This window comes from Staurois parvus, unplaced genomic scaffold (genome assembly GCF_062004578.1).
Source record: "Staurois parvus isolate SC_StPar_1 unplaced genomic scaffold, SC_StPar_1.0 ptg000118l, whole genome shotgun sequence".
Taxonomy (NCBI): Eukaryota; Metazoa; Chordata; class Amphibia; order Anura; family Ranidae; genus Staurois; species Staurois parvus.
The window spans coordinates 6,587,974-6,606,677 of NW_028317914.1; the positions used below are offsets into that span (position 1 = coordinate 6,587,974).

The 18,704-nt window shown below is 42.3% G+C and overlaps 1 protein-coding gene across 1 annotated transcript in view; it reads right to left on the reverse strand.

Annotated features, from left to right (window-relative positions):
• Positions 1 to 295: 295 nt before the first annotated feature.
• Positions 296 to 18,704, reverse strand: part of NOL10 (nucleolar protein 10) — a 110,701-nt gene continuing 92,292 nt past the window's right edge. The window contains 2 exon segments of the mRNA XM_089672043.1: positions 296 to 801; positions 17,912 to 18,014. Of these exon segments, the coding sequence (XP_089528169.1) occupies positions 682 to 801; positions 17,912 to 18,014 (223 nt within the window). The 3' untranslated portion in view covers positions 296 to 681.

Here is an 18,704-nt window from a genome sequence, read left to right on the forward strand (position 1 = left end):
CTCTGTCTGAACATAATGAACCAATTCATATACTGCGATTACCTACATGTATGAATTGTGAAATTCTCACATCAGACATATCTGCTTGGAAGAAAATGAGATTAGCAATTCACCAATTTTCCTCATTCCAAATAATAACTCTAACCTTCAGCGCAGGTACTGGAGCAGCTGACCTTTAGAAGAAGAAAAAGCGGTCACAAACCATTCTGATGTATGTTTACTATTCATTAGTTATCCTGATCAGTTCCTTTTTTTCCCTCAATAACCTACTGACAAATAATACTACAAACAAAAGTAGAAAATGAGTAACAATTTATTTAAATAGGATGGGAATAGACAAGGCCTCTGCTGTGATGACAGATATGATCTCCAGTTTAAAGTTCACCCACCAGTGATGTCAGTAGAGATTTACTTAAGCCTGAATCTTGATCGACATTCATGCCCAGGTGACATTTTGAGCTGCTGTAAAACATTCATTTGCCAGGATTTTCAATGAAATGTCCAACGATTCTTCTGAATATCCGCATGTACATCAATCTGACCTGCAAATACTAACACAATTCAGGAATCCGAGTAAGTAAGATTCATGAATTATATAGTCTGTGCAGATTAGACAATCCTGTATGCATATATTCAGGCAAACCAATTTTGCTGGTTCATTCCGGACCAAGATCTAGTCTGTTAATAAAATGGTCTTCCTTTTGTAGGTTTACTCCTCAAGTGTCCTGCTGCACGGCGCAGTTTTTTCCTCTCCTCTTTATGTTGTTTTTCTGCTTCTTGCCGCTTCTTTAGCTGTTCAGACTGGAAAAAGAACACATATAAGATTTCACAATTGGGAATATAAATCAAGTCAGATGATATAATAATTACATATTCTGAAATGGTTTATTTTGTTGATGATGCAGAACTGCACTATGTTCTTTGTAGCTTTTTTCCTTGCAATTTTATAAGAGTTTTTGAAGTATAGATCCTATGCCTGAAAAACAGACAAAAGACTAGTTACCAACAGTGTCTGTGGTCTCTCTCTGCACCTGATCTTTTTTTTTAAACTGCTGAGCTGCTAGCTTTCTTTGTTCTGGACAGTGTCTCTGTGTGGAGGTGGCCATCTTGGTAAGGCAGGACTTTTCTTCCTCATGTCACAGCCTCCAGCATGGAGAACAGTGAGCATCACAGTAGTGGTGTCACCATATTTCACTCCAAATCTCCTGAAACTAGCTGTCAGAGGCATAAGTGCCTTAGACCTCACACTGCAGATACAAAGTTATAAGGCAACAGACCAGGAGATGCTAGACAGAGGAAGTTAGCTGTTCTTTAAGAAGCTGCTTAGACACACTTTTAACACTTATAAATGATTCCTTTAACAAAGCAGAATAAAAAAAAAAAAAAAAAAACAGCGTATGTACTTTGAATGTAAGGAGTAGAAATTAGGGCGAATGAGCGAACAAGTATGAAGATGGACAATTAGAAAGAATAGGATTCTGCATAGTCAAGCAGAGGAAAATGAGCAGAAAAGTGCTCAAGTAAGAATGGGGGCTCAGTGAGACGCTTCAGATAAACAGGCCAGGTACTATGACAATGTATACGGCTATACATTGGCTATATGGCTCCCACATGCACAGTGCAAAGTGATCACTGCATAGAACTCAGTAAATCAGCAATTGATTCAACAAAGTAGTTTTGAGCTGCCATAATAGTGATGTGATCTGTACCCAATGCCATTAAGGCCATATTACACTGAATCTACTGCTGCAGCAAAGAACAGATAATAGATTCCTGGTTAGTAAAAGAATTCAGAAAAACAGGTTATAAGAGAGATTATAAAGCTGGCTTAACCTGGATCGAAACTCAGCAGGTTCAGCAGGGACTGGATGAATTTCAATCCATGTATGGGCAAGCCGAGTGTAACCAAGACGATCCATCGATCGAACTGAGTACAACCAGCCTAATGGATTTTTCTGCATAGCTATAACTGCTAGCAGTACGGCTGCTGCAATCCCAGCCTCTGGCAGAATACAAAGAATACAATAGCTCTGCGAGAGGCATTGCATTCAGTGAAGGTCTTTATAGGTACAGTAAGTGAGTGCGTACTAATGTATACTGAGATTTCCAATTCTTATCCTCACACGACTAAATAAATTAGGGGAGCAATTACATGCTTCAGATCACACTCCAAAATACATTGATGGAAACTCTGTAGCCAATTCAAAAAGCCAAGTGACTGCTACACAGGATATTATGGAAGAACCGAGATTCCTGACATTTTAAAGGGGGGGGGGGTAAGGTTCAGCATTTATGTGGCCTTACACATCAATTTATTTATTTATTACAGGTACTTCTATAGCGCCGTCAACTTACGCAGCACTTTACACATATATTGTACATTTACATCAGTCCTTAACCCTCAAGGGGCGTACAATCTAAGGTCCCTAACTCCCATCATACATATACTAGGATGACGTACAAAGCTGTCCACCATACTGCCCCGAACTACATCACTGACCTAATATCCAAGTACCGCCCAGCACACACACTCCGCTCCTCACAAGACCTCCTTCTCTCTAGTTCCCTGGTCTCCTCCTCCCATGCCCGCCTCCAGGACTACTCCAGGGTGTCACCCATCCTCTGGAACTCCCTGCCCCAACCCATCAGATTATCACCTACTCTCCTCTCCTTTAGGCGCACCCTGAAAACCCACCTCTTCAGGGAAGCCTACCCCACCCCCTGCTAACTTGCCGACCTCCTCCACTCTTCCTACCACTCCATCCCCCACAGCTATCTCCTCCTGTGCCACCATCCCCTCCCTCCTAGATTGTAAGCTCCAAAGAGCAGGGCCCTCGATCCCCTCATGTTTTGCATTGTATTGGTATTGCTCTGTCACATGTTCTGTCCCCCTTTGTAATGTACAGCGCTGAGCGAACTATTGGCACTTTATAAATACTGTATAATAATAATAATATACTAGGGCCAATTTAGACAGGATCCAATTAACCTACCAGCATGTCTTTGGAGTGTGGAAGAAAACCGGAGTACCAAGAGGAAACCCACGTAGGCACAGGGAGGACATGCAAACTCCAGGCAGGTGGTGCCGTGGTTGGGATTCGAACCAAACATTGATCTGAATTACCTCAGCTGGAGATTTATATTAATGGCTCAGAGAGTGTTTAACTTGTAGGAAACACAAGTAAGAATGTTCAGTTTAATGTTCCTCACTACAGCCCACTACCAAGTTTGACTTCTCTTAGAATCCCTACATAGGCTACTAATCATTCATTGCTGCTGGTAGCATCTGATTAAAGTCATTAGATTGAGTTTCCTTATATATTCCACGCCATGTTTGGTTATTCATATATATTGCTGGTGGACGTTCTGTCAGCTGAGCACCTGTCACAGTTGTCAGACACAACAACAAACACAATGAACACTAGAGACATTTGTTAACACAAAACCCTATAACTTCTCATAGTTCATTTGCATACAGTAAAACAGAATGGAAATCTCAAACAAATATTCAACTTGAATATATAAAAAAAAAAAAAAAAGTCAGGAGAAATGTTGCTAACTGCTATTTGTATATAAAAAGGCAACAGAAAACCACTTCATATTTCAGAAAGGCAACTTAATTTTTAGTGAAAAAAAATTGTTTCTGTGTATTCTCTCTCTAACTGATAGACAACATAATAGGCGCGATTCACAAAGCTGACACGTCATGATAAGTATCATTTTCAAAAGAGTGACAATGATTTTTAGAAGACTCCAGTGAAAATTACTTACATGGCTGAAAATTGAATGCCTGTGACTGTTAAAACTTTGTATCACTCTAATTTTAACAACAAGGTCTTTCTTTAACATGTTTTGAATTTGTTTCTCAGGCCAAGTAAAAGAGTGGGTATACTGTATTTAGTGCATTCATTGGTGAAGTAGAGCTTTACCTTTCACCTCTATAGAATTCTACCTCAGTGACGTAACACGGCACTTATGTTAACGCCTTACCCTTACAAAGCCATCCACAACACTGCCCCTAGCTACATCACCAACCTCATACACAGATACCGCCCAAATCGCTCACTCCACTCCTCCCATGATATCCTCCTCTCTAGCTCCCTCATCACCTCCTCCCACGCTCGCCTCCAGGACTTCTCCAGAGCCTCTCCCATCCTCTGGAACTCCCTACCACAGCATGTCTGGTCAGCCCCCACCCGGTCTGCCTTTAGGCGATCTTTGAAAACTCACTTCTTCAGGGAAGCCTACCCCACCTCCACCTAAGAACTGTACTTGAATCACCTCCGCCAGATCATCCCCCGCAGTTTTCACCTTTTGTATTACCTCCCCCTTCCTTTAAGATTGTAAGCTCCAAGAGCAGGGCCCTCATATTCCTTCTGTACTGAAATGTATTGTAATTGTACTGTCTCCCTTATATTGTAAAGCGCTGCGCAAACTGTTGGCGCTATATAAAACCTGTATACTAATAATAATACCCTAAGTTCACGTTCTCCGCCGCGTTTTGCAAAAACGCAGTACAGTCCATTTAACAGGATTTCCTATGGGATAGGTTCACATCTCCGTGTTTTCACCCAGTGCATTTTTTTGAAAGGGTCAGGGACCTTTTTTTTTAACACAAAACGTTGCATTTTTGGTTCTATAGAGAATGTATTGCGTTTTTGATGCGTTTTTTTTTTCTTGTTGCTAGGCAGATTTTAAATGCAAAACATTGCAAAAACGCACGTGCAAAAATGCACCACAAAATGCAATGCAGAAACGCCTCAAACGCAACCTGCGTAGGTGTGAACCTAGCCTTGAGGGGTATGTAAACGTTAACAATGAATTCTTCAGTTTTGGTCAGATAAAAATATAGTTCAAAAAGTTTTCTTATATTCATTTAATACATGCAAAGAAAAACTCATTGATCCTGCCAGAAATTCAGAGCTGTCCTGTGCTTGTGGCTTAAAACAGTCTAATTAGCCACTCTGGTTCTTACACTTTATTGCCAAAAGTATTGGGGCACCCCTCCAAATCATTGGATTCAGGTGTTCCAATCACCTCCATGGCCACAGGTGTATAAAATCATCACCTAGGCATGCAGACTGCTTCTACAAACATTTGTGAGAGAATGGATCGCTCTCAGGAGCTCCGTGAATTGAAGCGTAGTACCATGATAGGTTGTCACCTGTGCAATAAGTCCATCCGTGAAATTTCCTTGCTACTAAATATTCCACGGTCAACTGTTAGTGGTATTATAACAAAGTGGAAGCATCTGGGAACAACAGCAACTCAGCCACAAAGTGGTAGGCCACGTCAAATGACAGAGGGGGGTCAGCGCATGCTCAAGCACACAGTGTGCAGAAGTCACCAACTGTCTGCAGAATAACTAAAGACTTCCAAACTTCATGTGGCCTTCAAATTACCACAACAGTGCATAGAGCAGTGGTTCTCAACCTTTCTAATGCCACGACCCCTTAATACAGTTCCTCATGTTGTGGTGACCCCCAACCATAAAATTATTTTCGTTGCTACTTCATAACTGTAATTTTGCAGTGGGAGGAATAGTGTCCCATCACTGGTGTCAGTGGGAGGAAAAGTGCCCCATCGTTGGTGTCAGTGGGAGGAATAGTGCCCCATCACTGGTGTCAGTGGGAGGAATAGTGTCCCATCATTGGTGTCAGTGGGGGGAATACGGCCCCATCATTGGTGTCAGTGGGAGGAATAGTGCCCCATCATTGGTGTCAGTGGGAGGAATAGTGCCCCATCATTGGTGTCAGTGGGAGGAATAGTGCCCCATCATTGGTGTCAGTGGGAGGAATAGTGCCCCATCATTGGTGTCAGTGGGAGGAATAGTGCCCCCATCATTGGTGTCAGGGGGAGGAATAGTGCCCCCATCGTTGGCATCAGGGGGAGGAATAGTGCCCCATCGTTGGTATCAGAGGGAAGTATAGTGCCCCATCGTTGGTGTCAGTGGGAGGAATAGTGCCCCATCGTTGGTGTCAGTGGGAGGAATAGTGCCCCATCGTTGGTGTCAGTGGGAGGAATAGTGCCCCATCGTTGGTGTCAGTGGGAGGAATAGTGCCCCATCGTTGGTGTCAGTGGGAGGAATAGTGCCCCATCGTTGGTGTCAGTGGGAGGAATAGTGCCCCATCGTTGGTGTCAGTGGGAGGAATAGTGCCCCATCGTTGGTGTCAGTGGGGGGAGGAATAGTGCCCCATCATTGGTAATAGTGACACCAATGATTGGGCACTATTCCTCCCACTGACACCAATGATACTTACCTTGCTGACCCCTGCTCCAGCCTGGGCTCGCTCGCTCCCTCCCTCTCCCATGGTACAAACACTTACCGGTCAGATGGCTTCCTTCTCCGGCCGCTTTCCTCCTCTTCACTCGCTCGTGCTTCGCGGTGCCGCTCGGCTCCTCCTTTCCAAGCTCCACCTCCTCGCCGGTGATTGGCCGCCTGTGTGCCTCTCTTGAGCTACAGTTCCGGCGGCCAATCGCCGACAAGGAAGTATTGATCCCGGGGGTGTGTCCAGATGACAGGGACGGCATGTCATCCCGCCCACACCTGCAGACGGATCAAGGAGCGGTGTCTCGGTTCCTAAGGCCATCAGAAATATGTGTTTTCCGATGGTCTTAGGCGACCCCTGGGAAAGTGTCGTTCGACCCCCAAAGGGGTCGCGACCCCCAGGTTGAGAACCGCTGGCATAGAGCTTCATGGAATGGGTTTCCACGGCCGAGCAGCTGTATCCAAGCCTTACATCACCGAGTGCAATGCAAAGCATTAGATGCAGTGGTGTAAAGCATGCCGCCACTGGACTCTAGAGCAGTGGAGACGTGTTCTCTGGAGTGATGAATCACATTTCTCTGTCTGGCAATTCAATGGACGTGTCTAGGTTTGGCAGTTGCCAGGAGAACGGTACTTGCCTGACTGCATTGTGCCAAGTGTAAAGCTTGGTGAAGGGGGGGGGGGGATTATGTGTGGGGTTGTTTTTCAGGGGTTGGGATTGGTCCCTTAGTTCCAGTGAAGGGTACTCCTAAGACATCAGAATACCAAGACATGTTGGACAATTTCATGCTCCCAACTTTGTGGGAACAGTTTGGGGCTGGCCCCTTCCTGTTCCAACATGACTGCACACCACTACACAAAGCAAGGTCCATAAAGACATGGATGAGCGAGTTTGTGCAGGCCAGTCAACTTCTTCCACCCCAGAGTCCTGACATCAACCTGATAGAACACCTTTGGGATGAATTATAGAGGAGACTGAGAGCCAGGCCTTTGCGTCCGACATCAGTGCCTGACCTCACAAATGTGATTCTGGAAGAATGGTCAAACCTTCCCATAGACACACTCCTAAACCTTGTGGACAGCCTTCCCAGAAGAGATGAAGCTGTTATAGCTGCAAAGGGTGGGCCATCTCAATATTGAACGCTATGGACTAAGACTGGGATGCCATTAAAATTCATGTGCAGTAAAGGCAGGCATCCCAATACTTTTGGCAATATAGTGTATTTTGGAACTACCGAACAGTTGTGTCTATGTTGTGGAGATGGGGGTGTGCTCACATACAGTAAAATGACACATGCAGATTGTATTTGCTCAATGCACAGACTATGTAACAATGTATTTTGTTTCATTGCATTTACCATTTTATTAATATAAATCTAAAGGTGTGATCTTCAATCTGCATGTAAAAAAAATTAAAAAATTACTAAAACCGCAAAACATGAAAAAGTGAAGTCAGTCAACACTTTCCTCACACCCAGAGTCCAGCTGAACTTACCACCTTGAATAATGATTCATCACAGCCCACACTGGCTAATATATTGGTCGGGCATTTAAATGGTCGTGGTCTTCTGCACCATTCTCTCTTCCAGGTTTCCTCAGAGCAATTTTCACCAGTCAGTGCAGTCATAGGTTGGAATGGCCAGTGCCCACCTACCACAATGATGCTACACAGCCAGGCATTTTTCAGATGCCCTGGTGGGTAGCAGTAGGTAATCAAGGAAGGAGGTAAGTGCAGTGGGGGCTGGGGGTGTTGGGGATGGTGTAGTGATATAGTTCACCTTTTCATTTTTTGTGAAAAGGTGAACACTTTAGACAATATAAAAAAAAAACATATTATAGTACATCTCTGCAATTCATGCACATTTCTGCCTGTTTTAACCTTTTTAACTCTTTCATTGTCACCAGCATGTAAACAAACTCCTGCCCCTATAGCAGCCGAGAATGATTTACGTTTTCTGTCCTGGATGCTGCTGATGTAGTAGAAGCGATTTAGGTAGCTGTAAATTGGCCTGATCACTTCTATGTGTAAACAAGGGTATTTAAAAATGAAACTATAAAATGTTTTTAAAAAAATCTTTAAAAGCCCCTCCACCACATGTATAAAAATGCACACGTTTAAGAAAATGGGGTTAGTGCCACACATATTAAGTATCGCCACTCATATCAGAATGAGAGAGAACATGTTTAGGGCCACTGGTCACTGTTGACTCAAATTAATGAGCTGTAAAAGGCTTTTAAAGCATCACCTATAGAAATTTTGGGTACCATACTTTGCAGTTTCACAAGCACACGCAATTTGGAAGCTTGACATATTTGGTATCTATTTACTCCATGCAATCTCATAGTTTACCAGATAATTGGGTATTATATTGTGTTTGTGTAAGCTAAAATTAATTTGAGTGTATGAATTTAGTGAAAATGTAGTGTATTTTTGTCTTTGAACTCAGCCCTGCCAACTTCATTTGCATAGCATTACAACAAACACAAACCTTTCCTCCTCTCCATAACCCCTCCTTGTGCACACAGTTATTGGCTCACAAGATTTCTGACATGATCAACATGTATTCCTTGCACTTATCGAACAGATGTAACAAAACACGTTCAACAGTATATTTAGCAAACCAACAGGAAGAAAATCAGTTCTGACAGGCCCTAGACCAGTCTTTTTCAACCAGGGTGCCTAGGTACCTTGGGGTACCTTTCAGGTTTCTTCAGGGGTGCCTTGGCAAAATGCTTAAAAACTGCCCAAAACTTGTATGAAAGCCAGCAAGTGGATCAAACCTTCCCTTTAGTTACACAAAGCCACGTTTTCATTGTACACCATTAAAATCTTCTAGCCACCGATGTTGAAACAACCAATGATGTCATCGGTTATTAAGAAGGATGTCAGGTGCCTGAACAACATCCTTGTTTACCCCTCTCTGTCAGCACTGGGGTCACATCAGCTGAATAGGGGAGAGAAGCTGAGGGAGAAGAGAAATACTGGAATACTAGTCAGTACCAGTGTGCAAAAGTGCGTTTGCTTTGGAAGAACAAATCACCTCCAACGCTGGGTGTCCTACCTGTGTGGATGTTGCTGCATTCTGTAAAATTATTTGTTTACTTTTTACATTTTAGAATGGGCTGCCTTGAGATTGTTAACCTTTTTTCAGTCAAGCCACCCTCTGAAATTCTTGAGAAACACTGCACTAGACCTTCTATGTTCAACTGAGCCAGGGAGGAAGGGGAATATCTCTAATACACAGGCCATGTTACTAAACCATTCCTTCCAGGGATTCCACTTTATGCTGTTGAACCAGTTTCACTAAGAGCTCTGTTTATATAGGGATCACGGTGGGATTCACATAGTGAATATTTGCTGGAAATTTGCACATCTGTATTTTACAGTAGCCTACTATCATTTTCAGAGGATTCTAGCATCAGCATACAACTTTTTAGAGACATTCCAAATAAAAACAAGATTCACTCATCACATTTACGTTTCAAACAAGATTCACTCATCAGCATACAACAGTCTGGAGAGATTGCGGATTCAAATTCCAAACAAGATTCGCTCATCAGCATACAACGGTCAGGAGAGATTGCGGATTCAAATTCCAAACAAGATTCGCTCATCAGCATACAACGGTCAGGAGAGATTGCGGATTCAAATTCCAAACAAGATTCGCTCATCAGCATACAACGGTCTGGAGAGATTGCGGATTCAAATTCCAAACAAGATTCGCACGTCACATTTACATTCATACAAGATTTACCCATCAGCCTAAAACAATCTGGAGAGATTCCAAACAAGATTCGTCCATCACAGTTAAAATCAGATAAGATTCATCCATCAGCATAAAACAATCTGGAGAGATTCCAGATCCAAATAATCAGGATTCAGCCATCACATTTACATTCATACAAGATTTACTCATCAGCATAAAACAATCTGGAGAGATTCCAGAAACAAATTACAATCAAGATGCAGCCATCACATTTACATTCATACAAGATTTACCCATCAGCATAAAACAATCTGGAGAGATTCCAAACAAGATTCGTCCATCACATTTACATTCATACAAGATGCACCCATCAGCATAAAACAATCTGGAAAGATTCCAGATACAAATTACAATCAGGATTCAGCCATCACATTTACATTCATACACGATTTAGCCATCAGCATAAAACAATCTGGAGAGATTCCAGATACAAATTACAATCAGGATTCAGCCATCACATTTACATTCATACACGATTTAGCCATCAGCATAAAACAATGTGGAGAGATTCCAGATACAAATTACAATGAAGATTCAGCCATCACATTTACATTCATACAAGATGTTTCCATCAGCCTAAAACAATCTGGAGATTCCAAACAAGATTTGTCCGTCACAGTTAAAATCAGACAAGATTCACCCATCAGCTACTGCAATACACATAGGGCAAATCCTGCTGAAAATGTTAGCTGAATGCTTTAGAATAGAGACGAATGTCAGGGAAACATTTGCTGTGCAATTCACAAAGCCACCACTTTATAAATGGACCCCTTGTGTTATATATTGGGAAGGAAGCAGAATTATGGATCTGGCATAATGGCCTGTTTATTCATCAGTAATTGACAACACCTTTGAAATCACCTCATTTTTCCTTTATTCATTTGGAAGGTTTCTATAAAGCTGAACCCATGCATACTGCCCTATACAGAGGATGTTTACCTGCTGTACTTTTTTCAGCCAATCTTACGGTTCAGACCCCTCTGCCAGAAAACAAAGCCAGACCCTGCACTCCCTATGTCCTCCCCGCAGTTGTGCAACCCAGCCCAATCTAAAACCTGCCCCTGTCTACAACAGGACAATAAAGAAGCGACAGCACACTAAAGAGGATGTCATTTTGCTGTGTTGTCCAATCAGGGTCAGGCAGACAGTACTGTGCAATGGAAGTGATTCTTAATGGCTGACACTCTCCCCTTGCCTAGCCTGCTGTGCAGGGGATTATACAGTGCTATTGCCAATAATGATTTTGGTGCTTTTATCAGCTTTATGTAAAAACACATTTATTTTTTAAATGAATATATACATTGGATTAAACTGCGTTGTAGATGTGAATTACATTTCATTTGATCTCATTGAATAGTACAACCTTATATTATGATGACAATGGATTTCCCTTTAACCTTGTCGGTGCTGCATTTGGCTCAGAAATGTAAGACAAGAAGTCATCCGACATAAGCATTTCTTTGGGTAGCAGGCCAAATGCTATAAACACAACTGGCTCTCTCCCAGCACTGACTAGCTATCTAAAAAAAGTTTAAAGCTGAGCATGATCAGATTACCTGAATGCTAAATATAAAATCTGCAATGCTTAGTCAAAGAAATGTATTACTAGCTAGTAAATGGCGGGATGGATGAATCGTCATCTAGAAGTCCACATTACATAATCAGAAATCAGGTCTTTTCTGTGCCCGAATGATAAATCCCAGTTAGTTTAAATGCAGTCCTGTGATATTTTTATGTTTTTAGAAATGAAAATGTGTAATCTTCTATGGTGAAATGTCCAGAACTTTTAAACCTGAACTCTAGGCAACTATATTATGTGTGGGGATCGCCGCTCTGCCCAACTAGCCCATGCAGTCAAGAGATAAGGAGTGTGACTCAGTCTATATATCTGCTAAACCATGCCTACTGACACGTTTCACTCCACCCACCAGGATTTAGTCCCTATGACTAAACCTCGGTGAGGGGGGGCAAAACGCGTCAGTGAGCATGGCTTAGTGGAGACATGTAAGCTGAGGCCGCTCCCCATCTAATGACTGCACGGGCTAGTTGAGGTTGGGCAGAGCGGCGATCCCCACACATATATGTGGTTTGCTTTCTGGATCAGTACATGAATATGCCAGCACCCTACATTCTTGTGGATCCATGGAAGAGGCTCTTTTCCTGTGTCAAGAAGCGTCAAAAGCATTGTTAATCTAGGCATACATTGCCAAATGTTTAATTCAATTAAAGGAAAACTGTAGACAGAAAACCAAGCCCCACCATGCCTATACTTATGTTCTCTGCTTATGTCCCGCTGCAGTCCATATAAAAATTTCAGTACTTAACAGTATGTACACACTCACTCTCCCATAATGCAGTGCTTGGTGCATGGGCAGCCAATCACCAGGCTCAAATCAGGGACACAAGGCACGTCTAACACAGCGTAAGCACGAACCCAAAGAAATAATTTATATTTGCATAGGATCTTTGCAGCAGCTGTAGTGGTATTGGGGTGACAGGAGTGAAGGTATTAAAAGCAATGCATATACAGTAGCACTGTAAAAGTAGGTTCAATTTAAAATATTGAAGCACAACTGGTACAAGTATTTGAATTTGTCAGTTTCCTGCAAACCCCTGTACAGTAACACTTCTAAAGAAAGGGATGGCCCTAGGACACAATGGGGTTGATTTACTAAGGGCCAATTCACACCAGTACGTTGATCTGCGTTTGAGCACAGCTGCAAAAGCAGATCAATGGAAGGACATCAGAAAAACAATATATCCCAGTGTGTAATATTCACACCATAATGCTGTGTTGACCCACGTTGTGCTAAAATGTATGTGGTTTAGCACAACACAACGGATGTAAGCGGATATCAACACAATGCACATGATATCCTGTGAAAAATACAGTACGCTTTACATGCATGTCAACGGATGTCAACGCACGACTAAAATGGATGGAAATGCACATCTGTTTTCTGTACATTTTTGCGTAAGTCACTGTGAATTGGCCCTCAAACTGGAGAATGCAAAATCTGGTGCATCTGTGCATAGAAGCCAATCAGCTACCAGGTTTTTTTTTTTGTCAGTGCTTAATTGAACAATCCAAAGTTAAAAGCTGATTGGCTACGCTGCACCAGATTTTACACTTTCCAGTTTTAGTAAATCAACTCAATAAGTCTCCACTGGATGCATATGCGCTTACACTGGATGCATATGTGCTTACACTGAACATGCTGAACAGGAGAGAGCATAGTGAGTGCAGGGAGGAGCTCATCAGTATGTGGTTTCACTGGATCATCAGCAAATTGTGACCCACTGATCCTGACACAGTTCCTATGGCTTGGCACTCTGCCTAAATCACTGGCTGCCCATTCAAAAATGCTAATGCATTACTAGCAGCATATGCCTTGCATTTTCATGAGCTGCTGGTATGAACAATCTCTTGGTGTGTGGTTTTTTGCAAATCGAGACAATACCTTTTGGACAAAAGACTTTGGAATAGCTTTCTATGTTGTATATGAGTCACATTTTCAGAGTAGTTTTACTGCTCAACATTCCTGGCAGATGATTCCACAGGCTGACAAAGTGCACTGCCAAAGTCTATGTACGAGAATAGTTTGACTGGCTGATGACGTAACTTTGTGGCTGTAATAGTTCCCGATTCAGGGCTGACAGAATGGTAGCGAAGTGGCCCAATGCATAGGTTTTTCTGCACAGGTTAGCAGCCTAGTCCGGTACAGAGAGCACAGTGCAGCCATACGGTTGATGGCAACATTCTAGGATGGACACAGTGTAATCTCAATTGTTTGATATTTAGAGGATTGCAATAAAAACTCTATTCTGCTCAATGCAACCTCTCACCTTCTGCTTTCCATTGTTCACCTAAGATCTGGTAGAATAAAACCGTGTTTCTCAACCTTTTTTCAGTCAAGGCACCCTTTAAAATTATGGACAGTCTTGAGGCAGCCCATTCTACTGTAAAATGTGAAAAATTATTCTAATAATTTTATATAACGTAGTAACATCCACACACATAGGACACTCAGCATTAGAGGTGATTTATTCTTCCAAAGCTAATACATTTTTGCACACTGGTACTGACTAGTATTCCAGTGTTTCTCTTTTCCCTCAGTTTTTCTCCATCACTAAGCTAATGTGGCCCCAGCACTGATTGAGAGAGGCAGGGGAGGGTCAACTAGGATTCTTTGCAAGCAGCTGACATCCTTCTTCTCAACTGATGTCATTGGTTGTCAGGACGCCGGGGCTAGAAGGTCATAATGGTGCACAATGAAAACCTGTGACTTTGTTTAAGTCACAAGTTTTGGGCAATTTTTAGACATTTTGCCAAGTTGAGAAAGACTGGAATAAAAGCAAACTCTAGCTGCAATGGGCAACTTCCCCTGTTATTGGATGCCTAATGCCCTCAGTTGTCTTTTCTAAGCCAAAGAAACTGGTGGACATTTTTGACCCACTAAAGTAAGTTCCACTCAAGGTGGGAAGATTACATCCACTACATTTATAATGAAAGTGGAAAGCCTCTTAATTTTCAAGTCTTCTTGAATACTCCTAAGTCCTTTAATCGAAAAGGGAAACTGTCAAACATTAAAATCCTCCAGCAGCTAAGCTTACCATCAATGCCAATCTCATCCTAGATACCTCTCAATCAAAATTCTGAAAAAATCCAGGTGCAGATTAAGATGCACCCCTTGCATTGTGTGGTGAGACAACCAATTGCTGGACCCCATATCTGTCACATGGGATATACCACAGAGTGGGGAAATACTGGGTAATGTCTGTAATTGCTGGCAAGGTTTCATGGGTAGCTGGCACCAAGGATGTGTTTAGGTAGAGGAAGGTGCCCTAACACATGGTGGCTTTGATTTTTTTTTTATTAAAAGTTTACTTTAAAGTAAACCTGTCAAGAAAAAAGATAGACGAGCTGACAACAATGACATCCTTTTGAAAATCTAGACTGCCTGACTCTCATAATTACTTACTGCCATCAATACTCTCTGGGTCACTGACCCAGAAAAAATATGAAGATCAGTAAAATTGGATTTTTTCTACATGCTTACCTGCAGCAAAGCTATTCAGAGAAAGCTGTTCATGACTTTATGGGTTATATCCCACCTATAGGTGAATGGACATTGGCCAAACAATCAGAGGAAATCCTCCCCTATATAACCCCTCTCACACAGGAAGTACTTCAGTTTTGTAGCAAGCAGTGAAATTCCAGAAAGAGGGGAGGGATCTCTGTGTTCTGTGATGTAAGCCAGGTAATGGATTTTATGGTAATTTTCTTTATCGTACATCATGGGACACAGAGCAGGCTATTCATGACTATATGGGATGTCCTAAAGCAATATAAAAATCTGAGTGGTGAGTGAGACAGTAATACCCTGGGGACAAAGCACCCCAGCAATCCCATGCTTGGACCCTCTTGATCCAGATATATATCATGTTCCCCTACAAAAGATCTGAAGTGGAACCTCACGTACGAAAATGCTTCAACACAGATACCATTTGCTCATGCAGAGGCGTATTGAATGATACCTTTTGCTTCTTATATTTCGCTTTAAACTTGGAACCGACTGCTTCCTGAAGAAGGAAACATTAAGGTATTCTGAAATGGACACCTCCTGTTCCTCAGCAAGCCCAGCATAGGGGGGCTAGGGGCTTTGTGAACACACGGGGGCTGTGACCAGCCCAAAGGGCAGTGCCCCAAACGAAAAAAAAAAGCAATTCTTTATTGCAAATCACAGAAATCCTTGATGAGCCTGAAAAAGTTGGCACATGAAGATATATGTAACTGAGGACTATGGACACCCGAAATCTCTTTAAGAGAAACCACCACTGATCAGAACAATCCCATCCAACACAGAAAGCCATCTAGATTTATGTCTAGTGCCATGAGATCGAAGATAGACTTCACATTCCGGTTTGGTTTTTGGCCTGCGAACCTTTCGAGTGTCTTGAATCACCTCAGAGACTGCCCTAGTATCCTCTGCCTGAGATACTTTTCAAAGCACAGCCATCTCAGACTCTGGAGGGTAAAAGCGTACAACACCTGGTAATCCCAGCCAGTCTCCCATCCAAGTATTTATCAGGTCTGATCCTTCTTAGTTTCCAAGTTCAGACGAGATCATGCGCGTTCAGGGTGATGCGGCCACAAGTCCATTGCAGCTCCACCACCAGGAATAGCTGCAATACTAGACAAACACAGTGCCCAGATACACCGGACACCACTGGTCTATCATGAAATGCGAACAATGCTAGATTGAAGACAAGCCAGAAGGCCTCATCTGTCAGCTTGTGCCAAATCAGTAACAGAAATCAGAAGTGAACGTTATTTTTGAAAAATCGCTAACAGGTAGGATTTTTTATGACATAAGAGAACTCTGTACTTCTCTTGTCATAAATGCTTCTCCTTGCTGGTCAGTGTTTTTTCTAAACGTACATGTGTATGCACAGCTCTGTATACAATCTTGACATGATTCTGTGCTGGGGTGAAGTAACTGCAGCAAACATGCAAGGAAATTATCTTATCCCAGTCTGGCCACTCAAGATGGCTGAAGACTCCGAATCTGGAATAAGACCAGGTAAAATAAAAAAGCGATGATTAGTTGGACTGTTGCATTGCTGGAGAAAGGCATCCACAAGTTGACCATGCCATAATGTGCATATGTGTTCAGCATACTTGTACATAATGGAAAAATCTCCTGGGGCCCACAGGAAAAGCAAAAGGGCCAGCGTGACATTCAGGAGAGAACTGCAATGGCATCCTCCATATTTATTTCATTACAATTTTCTTTTATTTAAATCTATTTATAGTGTAGTCTGGTGCCAACACACTGCTAAAATTATTATTTGACCGTAGAAAACCAAACTCTCTTCTTCTCTTTCAGACAGCCTCTACTTTAAGTGGTCTGCCTGGAAAAGGTTTTAGATCACAGACACTTTTACAAGAGCCAGTATGTTTTCTCTGTATAGCTATTGACTCTTGAAAGAGCCAGCTTAAAGTGTTACTAAACACCCATCAGTGGAATCGGTCTATATATGCAGTAAAGCATGCTTGTTACACTCACTGTGGAAACCTAAGAGGCTAATCCTACGCATTGTGTAAAAAAAGGCTGTTTGACCCTGTCTTCCCTGATCCTCCCCTTCTTTAACTGTCCCCATTCCATCTGCTGATAGTACAGAGCTTTAGAAGTTACTCTGCACATGCTCAGTTTAGTGTGTATCGCTAGAGTTTTTTTTCTTTGGGACAGTGCATGTGATCAGCACAGGGCCAATCAGCACTGTCCAGCCAGAGGGGTTATGCAGCCTCAAAGAACAGTCAAAGCAGAATGAAAACTCCTCCTACAAGCTTTAACCTGTGCTCAGCTGGACACTGTCACAAGACTGCTCTATACTGCTGATGAGAAAAGGTATTTAGCAGTTTATATTTACTAAAATAATTGCAGTTCCATGTTCTGTGTACTGTGGAAGACCAGATCTAGTTAATGCAGGGCCATGGGTTTTGTAACACCTTAAGCTGCCTCTCACCTACAGATACTAGATGATCAAATATTTAGGCAGGATCAGACAGAACTCCAACACTACCAGTGTTTACTGCTATGGATAGGGATGATTGAAGGAGGGGGGGGGGGGGGGGGAGGGCAGTACAGGGAAACACAAGTGAAACTTGTTTTACAACCTCTTCACCTCCCAGCCTTTAACAAGAATTCACTGCCCAATTGTGGAATATCATCCCCATGCCTATTGGCAGCTTTACAGCCCCAACAAAACCAAAACAAGGTGCTGGTCAAAGTTTCTGACAGAGAATTTCTTATTGCTATTACATTCATCGTTGGACACAGATGATAGGCCCTCTTTAAAATGCCAGTCTTACCTTCTTCAGCGTGAATGTCAATTGTTTGCTTCCCACTGCTGTATCAGCAACATCAAGCAATTCAAGTTTCTCTTCTACCTTGAGGCGATCTTCAAGGGTTTTCCTTAAAGAGAAAAAACAGAATGAAGGCGTGGATCGTGTAATAATCACTAGATTCTCGCTAATATTTAAATAGTTCTTTCCTGGTTACACGTGTACCAGAAGTATTAACAGTTAATGGATTAACTTGCTGAGTTATCATCTTTAAAAAAAGAGAGACACAAGCTTTCGTCTCCCAAGTGTGCAATGCCCATGAGCTATGATGACATTTCCAAAACCATCTAAACAAGTGTTATCAGACAGAAAAGTCTATCTGCACCCTTTCGGAAAGATCTGCCAGTAATATATTCTAGGGCTGAAAGTGGCCACAGAAAGGCAGAAATTGTACTGAAAAGAGTTTCTTCTCAAATAACTCATCCCACATCAAGGAACCACACCAATCATCGCCAATACCAACAATGGAGCACACATGGTGCTTTTGATTCACACTTGTCACTTGAAGAAAAACTGGGACCTGCTAGGGATTTTCAGCAACTGGACAATATCCCGGTACCATAACAAGCACCATTTAATGTCCAGGATGCTCAAGCACCATTTACTGTCCAGGATGCTCAATATCTCCGAGCACATTAGGAAGTGTTCAATTATATCAAATGACACTAACCGTAAAAAGCAGCTTAACTTTTGCATACAAACTTGCTAGAACTCTAATCTGCTCTAAAATAATCTCTACCCACCCCACAGCCTTGGTGCA